We start from the raw sequence: 9,701 nt of genomic DNA, 5'->3' as shown, positions 1-9,701 counted from the left end.
TCAATTAGTGCTCCTAAACTCTATCATCCATCCCATGATTAAGACCTAAACAAAGTTAGATAATCCTAAACAACTCCAAAACAACACGTTATTATATATTTATACAATTATCATAATTATTTCTCCCCCCATTTTTATTTCTTTACAGCCGCCCAAAAATAAAATTATTTTTAAAAAAAAACCCCACTTTTTTATTTTAATAACCATATTTAAAAAATAAATAAAAAAAAGTCTACCAAACACCCAAAAATTCATCATTTCTTTTTTTTTTTTTTTCTTTTCTTCTTTCTCTCTCTTACTACTACTTAACAAAAAGAACCCAAACACTCTTTCCCTTCATTCTTTCTTCTTCAAAATTCTTGCTTTCTTCATCTTCTTCTTCAATGGCGAACAACCCAGATACTCCTAACCAAGATTTCCTCGAACAGCTTCTTGAGATGCAGACTTACGCCGCCGCAGCTGCCGCCGCCGCTGCCGCCGGTGACCCTAATTTGGCGGGAACTGATGTGAATTTGGGCCCCGGAGCTCCGATGATGCTCCAATTAAGCTCCGGCCCAGGTGGGTTTCATGGGCCATCCGTTTTTCCGTTGGGCTTGAGCTTGGACCAGGCTGGTAAGCCCAATTCTGGGTTTATGAAACATGACGAGGGTTCTAGTAGTGCTAATAAGCGTTTTCGTGATGACCCTCAACATCATCTTGTTGATACTTCTGCTAATTCTGCTCATAAGAATGTAAGTTTTTAATTTTATTTTTATAAATATATATTTTCTTGTTCTTTTTATTCCATATTTTTGCTGAATTTTGGAATAATACATGTTTGAAAGTGTATAATTATGTTTGAAAGTGTATAATTGTGTAACAGTTTTGATATATCAGAAATTCAGTGTATGTTATGTATGTGTTAAATTTTGGATTAGGGAGTTTGGAGGTTGAATTTTGGGGAAGAAGGGTGTTAATTAAATGGGTTTGTGGAAAATAATGGATAAGAATTATTAATGAATATGATATTGGGTAAAGTTACAACATATGATTGTTGCTGAGTTAAATGAAGGGTGTGAGCAAAGGCTGAAGCTTTACATTGTTTAATTAAAGTTGCTATCTTTATGTTGAGTTGTTGAGTATGTGTTTGGTGTGGAACTTTATAGGTATACCATGGCCAGCCAATGTCGAATCCTGTTCCCGTGGCGCCGCATCAACCTGCTGTTCGTCCGAGAGTACGAGCGAGGCGAGGACAGGCTACTGATCCACACAGTATTGCTGAGAGGGTAAGATTTCAGTTAAGTTGGTGTTAGAAAAGAAGTTTTGGTTATGAGCATGACTATCTGTCAAATTTATCTCATTGGTATAGTTTTTGATGTACTTGAGAGTCTAAATGCAACTCTTCCTTCCATCATCAATAGGAGAGAAGAGGTTGCGTCTTTGAATTTCATGTGGATCTTCTTAGACTTCCATATGTCGGTTTATGTTCTAGCGAATTGGTTATATACAGACTTTGTGAATATAATGCTCATCTTGCTTCTGGCTCAAATTATGTCTTGGATAAGAGAAATTATTCAGGGATGTTATCAAGTGTTGTATGTTTGAACCACTTCAGATGAAAATTATGCCTGACATCCTCAATTTCTTTCTGAACAGTTGCGTAGAGAGCGAATTGCTGAAAGAATCAGGGCATTGCAAGAGCTTGTTCCAAGTGTCAACAAGGTCAGTTTGCTTTTTTTTTTTTCCCCCTCCAGAATAACACGGACTGTTTGGTGCTAAGATGTCTCCCCCTTGTCATATGCAGATAAAGTATGCCTTAGCTTTTTTTTTTAGACATGGCAGATAGTTTGGCTGATTTGGTTGAACCTGTAACATAATCTTGGAATTACAAATCTTTGATACAATACACTCCTCGTGTGATAAGCATCTTGTGTTGTTATATATTGGAATCGAGTTCTGTTACTATGACACCACTTTTGAGGTCTAAAGGTCATTTTATGTGGCTTCATGGACATTATCACAATACAGAAGGGTTTAGGTGCAATTATGCCCTTTACAAATGGTTACACCCTAATCTTCTCAAGATCTTTATATTCCCAATCTAGTTTCATCCTTCATCGTGTTCATAGGTCTCACATTGGTGCAAATTAAGGGTTTGATCTAATGTAGTTCCATCAAACAGAGTTTCCACCACCCTTCATTTTGAATGGCAGCATATTACACTATATTGCAATTCATTGAAAAATACCATGCCTGCAAGCATTACTAATTCAATGTCCTACCTATATAGTTGCATTTTTACCGTTGAAAAGAGTTCATTTATGTCAGGTTGTAATCCGTGCATCATTACATTTGTTTTTGCAGACAGACAGAGCTGCTATGCTTGATGAAATCGTGGATTATGTGAAATTCTTGAGGTTGCAAGTCAAGGTAACCTTATGTTTGAGTTGGGATTTGTTTTGCTCATTCTTTGTCTCATGATGGAAGCAGCTGCTTCCTGGTGGAAGATTTATTCAGCTGCTTAGCATAATGCTAGCATCATAATTTTAATCCAAAAATAATATATTGGTCTCTTTTCCCCAGTAGTTAGCATCCAGTGAGTTGCTCCATTCATTATGCTGATTCGATTGACACATGGACCCATACTAATAGCCCGAAATTATTGAGCAAATAATGCCCTATGATCCTAGTACGGTCTTTCATCATTTTATATCATGACTTCATGATACAGTTATCCATAATTCTTACATTAGACCCTCAATCATGACTCCCTATATTTAGGCTCTCAATTTAATAAGTATCTATAACCCAGAGTCCCAGACACTATAATTAAATGATTATAATTAGATTGTTGTTATTATATTGTAACCTGTCCTGCTATTTTTAAATTGATTGTTTTCCTCTTTACTTCAAGGAGACACTTGCCCTCAATTATATTAGTGTAGTTGTTTTAAATTAAAGTTAGTATGAATGCTGATAATTAACCATTGATTGTCAGGTTTTGAGCATGAGTAGATTGGGTGGAGCTGGTGCAGTGGTGCCACTCGTTACAGACATGCCAATATCATCTGTTGAGGTATTATTAAAAAAAACTTAAAAGAACAGTCATATTATATCGTTTCTGGTACGAGAAAACGAAAAGGCAATAGTTTGACATATCTCATCTCAGGTCACATGATATAGTTTCAGACATTCCATTAACGTCGTTTTCTTGTACGCTTTATTTTCCCAACAGGAAGAAGGTGGGGAAGGTGGGCGAGGTCAACCCGTGTGGGAAAAATGGTCGAATGACGGAACTGAAAGACAAGTTGCAAAGCTCATGGAAGAGAATGTTGGGGCCGCAATGCAATTCCTTCAATCCAAGGCACTTTGCATCATGCCTATCTCACTTGCATCCGCAATCTACCACACTCAGCCGCCAGATGCAGGGTCACTTGTGAAGCCCGAGTCAAACCCACCTTCATAAATCTCCATATCAGAAGGTGATTTTCCTCAGTTTCCTTCATCTTAACTCGCTAATCTGATCTTGGGTCCTACTCTATATAGCTGTCGAAATCCAACCTCTCCACATAAATCAGTTCAATCATCTCATCTTTGAATTTGATATCAAAGTCAGATGCCATAGTGCCCAACCTTTTTTTTTATTAGTTTTGTCAACAAATAGGGACTAATATCATGGCTGAAAAATTGGAAGCACACCTCTAACATTAGTCTTTGTTGAGTTCAAGTAAAGGCAAGAAATTGGGGAAAATCGTCAAAGCTTAACTTGATTTTCTGAATTTTGAATTCTAATATGGTGGGGATGAAGAGTTAGTGGTGGATGACAAAAGCACTTTATGTAATATTATGTTAGTGGAGGGTTGTCAATTTTTTTTTCCTCTTTGTTAGTGGGTGGTGGGACCTTGATAAAGGAATGGATGAGTACATATATCTTTTGTAATATGTTATGTATTTTTCTTATCAGGAAAGGATGCAGATTTTAGAAAGGATAATGTTTAGTTGTCCAGAATAGCTTCTTTTATTGTATAGTTCAATTCATATCATTTAATTATGTTTTATGTTTTGATCTTTATTTAGGAGGGTGGTTGGCCTTATGTTTTATAAAGTCAGCTGACAAATTTGATCTCTTTTTAGCCCCATCCCCTGAATAATTATATGCCTGTAGAATCAGTTTTTTTTTTTTTTTCCTTTCTTTTTTGTTTGGGGGGAACCCATTTGCTTACTTTGCAGCTTAGGTGGGTATTTCATTTGTCGTCATATTTTGCTGCCAAAGTAGCTGTTGATTTATCTTACCAACCTCTCTTGAAAGGAGTCTAGGTAGGTGTACATACTAGGGGATACCCCCGAGTCGCTTTCTTAAGCACTATGAGTTTACTCTTTTGTTTTCTTATGTGAAGTGGGGTGGTTGGGTTTTATGACTTTTATCTCCAGCCACTCTAGTAGTTAGAGAGCCTGAGCGAGTGAGGGTTATAAGCTATTGGAGGGGTTGAGGAAAAAGGAACATCCACCAAAAGCATCTTACTCAGAGCTAGATTAGATATGAGATGGTTTATCATTAGTATTCTGAAATCAAGGAGTATATGTTTTAGTGTGTTGCTATAAATCAGTGTGAAATGGTTTTGTTTTAAGTCTAGCTAGTCACAAACCCATACTTGAAGCGCTATAATATTGAGGGGTGGTGTGATCACTTTGCTTCCACAATCGAGTCAGCTAAGACACACTATGAGTTTAATAATTTGCTTTCCTATGTAAGGGTAGCTGGTTGGTTGGTTATTGTCTTTGTATCAAGCCAGTCTAGTATTGTTTTTTGAGGGAGGCTAAGTGGCTGCTTAAGGTCTTTTAGTGATCTCAATGTGTGCGCATATGATGGGGTACTTTTGGTAGAGTAAGCTCCCTACTTCCCTCCCATCAAGCTAGCTTGTTTCTGACCTAAGGCTGAAATTGGGAACCAGTGACTTGAGAGAAGGGGTTCGGCCTAAGGCCTGGGGGGTGCTTTGTGAAGCAGGTTATGGTTATTAACTTACACAGCCCAAGAAATTGGCCTTGATAGGTAATAATCGAGAGAGCATAATAAGTTTATAAGACTAACACAGGATATCATCTCTACAACATATATTTGACAGTGTATATATGTAACCAAATATAAACATTGTATAATCTGCATCTATTCGAGTGAAGTCACATGAATAAATACTCCACAACCATGTTATAAACCAGGGCTAGACTGATGTATGGAGCAGGGCTGTCTCGCATAAAAAGCTGGGCTAACTGAGTTAACCTTGTTAATCTGTGTTTGATCGATTGTTGGAGACTTGGATGATGTTCCAGTCTGTGATCTGGTCCGTTGGCCACCTCAAGTATACTTCCCTTTGATCCTCTCGGGTTGAAGCACATGCTTTCTTTACAACTTCAACGAAAAAGCCAGGCAATGTGCTTACTAATTGTAGTTGAAGAATGCCGTGCCAATAATCGTATGATGGTGATTATATCGGAAAACTCTTAGAAGATGAATGAAATACAAAGTATGAACTTTTTCAAACTTGGATTACATGACAATTTGAACAATGGGTATAGTTAAGCTATAAACTTGGCACAAAGTGGACACGACCCCTGCTGGAGGATGATGAGTACAAGTACACAAACAACTATGAACTGTGAAGATCAACTTCATAGTAGATCAAGATTACAAAAATTACCAACATATTATAGCATGTGTATAGATAAAAGAAAGATCAAACAAATAAAATCAAGTTGGACGCTTCAAGTATGTAACTCTATACCCGATAGGAGAACAGATTGTAACGGTTAGATCCCTTTTTCATCAGATAAGAGGAATTAGGGTTGTATAAATTACAATAAACCATTTTTGTTTATCATGGAGATTAACTTGGGCCGCTTCCTCCTATTATAATTGTATGATAGTGATTAGCTAATCATGTTAGAAATTAAAAGCAGAGGTGTCAAAATCACACCCGATCAGATTCGATCATCTGAAACTAGTAAAAGAAGAGCAGTTACAAGCTTGAGAATAAATCATCATACCCCTCTTTGCAATTTGTATATATGGTGGATAACAAAACACGATACTAGCATTCTTATTGTAAACTCTTGTCATACCCCCTCTCTCGTCTAGTGAGATTTGTTTTCTTGATTGAGGCGACTGAATATAAAAGGTCTCGACAAGCATCAATTCATGAACGTAGGTAAACTTGTGTTTCCGGGATCATTGTAGTCAAACACTCTAACTTAAGGCTTCCAAGAATGTAACTTATATACGGGATGTTACACCCAACTATATCATTTAGTTGTTCTTGCTTACTAGCTCCTTCTAATGGCTGTAAACGGGCATAACAACCATTGTTCGTCAAACTTTGAGCTTGTGGAGACTGCCCCCCTAGCAGCCGGATACATAAAAATGTACTCCACAGGGCTGTCTGGTGTAAAAAGCTGGGCTAACCTTGTTGATTTATTGTTTGATCAATTGATGATGTTTCAGTCGTGTATGTGGTCCATTATCAACCTCAAATATAATTCTCATTGATCCTGAAGCACATGCTTTCTATACAACTTCCACGAAATCGCCTGGCAATGTGCCTTCTAATTGCAGTTGAAGAATGCGCCAATAATCGGATGATAGTAATTACGTTGGAAAACCCTCCAAGAATGCAAAGTGTCAACTTTTTCAATGGGCATAGTTAAGCTATAAATAGAGGATGATGAGTACTTGTACACAAACAACTACGAATTATGAACATCAACTTCACCTGAAAGTAGGAGATCAAGAATACAAAACTGACCAATATTTTGTAATATTAACAGTAAGATCAGAAAAATGAAATCAAGTTGGATGCTTCAACTACGTAACTCTGTCCACAGGAGAACAAATAGTAATGGCTAGATCCTTTTTCCATCAGATTAGAGGAGTTAGGGTTGTATAAATTTCAATATGCCAAATTATGCACTACATTAATTAAGATGCTTTAACTCAACTAATTTTATTTTTTAATTATAATTTTATTAATCAACTTTTGATAAAGAATATGTGTGACTGCTTTTATTATGGAACAGTTTTTCTTAATATTATTGAAATGAAAATTAATATTCATTTTGCATCAACTATAAAACAAATTCTTAAAATATCGTTCACGTAAGATCAATTATAAACAAAATTTTCTTTATTTTATTTTGGTTTGGAAAACTGTCAATATCATTAGCGGCTTTATATTCAAACTGCTAACAGCGGCATTAGCGGTTATAAGGATCATTTTTTTAGAAATATATTAAAGAGACCTGTTAAATAAAAAGTCGGGTCTCTTTTGACTTATAGTGTTTACTACCTCCACTTACCTTGTGTGGTGAGCTTGTCGTTTAGTTAGTAATGTTTTAAATTTTTACTAATGAATGGTATCTTAATTGAATTCCGCATATTGCAAATAGAACCGCTATTATCATTAGTAGCTTTAAGCTAAACCAATGTTTAAAAAAACAGTTAATTAAGTCTGATCTTACGTGGACAATACTATGAGAATTTATTTTTACACATAAGCAATATTTTATTTTAGCCTTAGCAATATTAGCAAATCGTTCAACATTATATTATGGGGAGATTATTTTAAGTTTAGGGCCAACAGCCAATATTTAATAACTACAATATTCCATAATATTATTAAAACACATAGAGAATACATATTATTGTCATATATCACCCTTCCTTCATTATGGGAAGCCACTAGGGGTGAAAGTTCGGTTTTCGGTTTGGTTTTTGGCTCAAACCGAAACCGAACCACCATATTTCGGTTTCTTGATTTTGCAAACCACACCGCACCACTTTCTCTTTGAAACCGAACCGAACCAAACCACCTAAATTTCGGTTTTCTTAAAAAAAACCAAACCGCACCGAATTTTCCTATCAAGCATCATGAACATCAAATTTTGCAAAAAAAACCGAACCGAACCAAACCAATTAAAACCGAACCAAACAAAACCAAACCAATCCAGGGTATTAATTATTACCATCCCACCTTATCACCACCAATACCCACCTACCACCCATCACCCTGACCACCTAAAACCCACCCACCACCCACCCTAACCTACCAAAACCACCGAAACTCACCACCCATCCCCCAAAACCACCCGAAACCCACCCGCCATCCACCCTAACCCATCAAAAACCACCCGAAACCCACTCATCATGCATCAACCCGAATCCATCAAAAACCACCCCTCCACCCACCAAAAACTGAAGAAACCCACCATCCATCCTGACCACCCGAAACCCACCCAAAACTACCTACCACCACCACAATTCAATCATACACCACCATAAAAATAAAAAACTCAAACCAAATTAAAAGAAAGAAAAAGAGGACATACCTCACATTCCACCGAAAAACCTCGAATTTGGGTTTTAAAGGTCAAATTTGACCATGAAAACACTAGATCTAGTGTTTTCATGGTCGAATTTGACATGAAAACCTTTAGAATGTGAACACTGGTGCCCAGGTGGTCGTCCTTGCCTCCTTGGTCGTACTGTCGAAGAGGAGAAGAGAGTGAAAGTGGAGAAGAGATCGAAGAGGAGAGAGAAAGGACAGAGTAGAGAACTAGAGATTGGAGAAGATAAGAAGAGGAAAGGAGAAAGAGAGAACCGAGAGGGAGAAAGCTCACAAATGGAGAAAAGAGAAGAGGATTAGAGGAGAGAGAAAGGGCGGAAAGAGAAGAGGAGAGAGTGAGAGGCTGAGAACAGTGATTAGGGTTTTTTTTTTGCCTTATATAGTATGGGCCGAAATTCGGTTCGGTTTCGGTTTCTCATTTCCCGAAACCGAAACCGAACCATACAATTTCGGTTTCTTGATTTTACAAACCGAAACCGAACCACTCAAGAAAAAAACCGAACCATATTCCTAATTCGGTTCGGTTTTCGGTTCGGTTTGATTTTAAACCAAATTTGTTTCACCCCTAGAAGCCACCACCATAAATGACATGACAAGTTTATAAAACCTTATTAAATACTATTATGGGAAGTTAGTTATATGAGATTTAGTTTTATTCGTTTCGATGAGTACATTATTAAAATCAAACTTTTACAATATTTTCTAGGGAGAGATTAAAGATATTTGCGATCAAAAATTTGCATCCATATATGTACAAAAATAATTATTACTTTGTTTTTTTTTTTTAGAGAAGATAGTTATTGGTTTTTAAAAATAATTTAAATTTAAATTATTCTCTATTCATTGTTTATACCTATATGTCAAAATTCTTCAATCTTATTGGTCACTTTTGCTTAGGTGGCGAGTAAATTTTTTAATTCTAAAATAAATTATTAATCTAATTTTTCATTGTACAAAATAATACTTTTTTTTTATGTGGCGCGCTAAATGCTCTCGAAAAATGCCTACTTTATTTACATATATATTAGATTAGATTATTATTGTTATATTATTATTTTAATCTTAGGCAAATTAATGATTTTTTTTTTAAAAAAAAAGGATAAAGTATAGTTTGAAGGGAAAATAACGAGGAGGAAGCGATAGATTTGCTACGCTTTCTTTCTTCAAAATTTTCTTAAAAAAAAAAAAAAAAAAAAAAAAAAAAAAAAAAAAAAGAGAGAGAAGGAGAAGGGCAAAGATGGAGGTGATGAGGGTAGGTTGGTGCAGTAGCAGTTTGAATCGCAAGGTGCGTGCGAAGCGGTTGCCTGGTGGATCGATAAAAAAAAAGAT

The 9,701-nt window shown here is 36.2% G+C and overlaps 1 protein-coding gene across 1 annotated transcript; it reads left to right on the top strand.

The window, feature by feature from the left end:
* The first annotated feature begins 243 nt into the window (after positions 1–243).
* Positions 244–5,878, top strand: LOC110728951 (transcription factor UNE12-like). Its single transcript, XM_021908620.1, has 6 exons — positions 244–731; positions 1,146–1,265; positions 1,636–1,701; positions 2,344–2,409; positions 2,978–3,055; positions 3,215–5,878. The coding sequence occupies exons 1-6, from the start codon at positions 384–386 to the stop codon at positions 3,443–3,445; spliced, it is 909 nt and encodes a 302-aa protein (XP_021764312.1). The 5' UTR covers positions 244–383; the 3' UTR covers positions 3,446–5,878.
* The last annotated feature ends 3,823 nt before the right edge of the window (positions 5,879–9,701 follow it).

The sequence above is a fragment of the Chenopodium quinoa genome, unplaced genomic scaffold (genome assembly GCF_001683475.1).
Source record: "Chenopodium quinoa cultivar QQ74 unplaced genomic scaffold, ASM168347v1, whole genome shotgun sequence".
Taxonomy (NCBI): Eukaryota; Viridiplantae; Streptophyta; class Magnoliopsida; order Caryophyllales; family Amaranthaceae; genus Chenopodium; species Chenopodium quinoa.
The sequence above is the reverse complement of the archived record's forward strand: the minus strand, read 5'-3'. Positions and strand labels throughout refer to the sequence as shown.

What these genes read in the sequence shown, in the direction of transcription:
- LOC110728951 (XM_021908620.1), top strand. Translation starts at nt 384, where the DNA reads ATGGCGAACAACCCAGATACTCCTAACCAAGATTTCCTCGAACAGCTT. An exon ending in CACACAGTATTGCTGAGAGG is followed by an intron (nt 1,266 to 1,635) that starts GTAAGATTTCAG and finishes CTTTCTGAACAG; the next exon opens with TTGCGTAGAGAGCGAATTGC. An exon ending in TTGTTCCAAGTGTCAACAAG is followed by an intron (nt 1,702 to 2,343) that starts GTCAGTTTGCTT and finishes TTGTTTTTGCAG; the next exon opens with ACAGACAGAGCTGCTATGCT.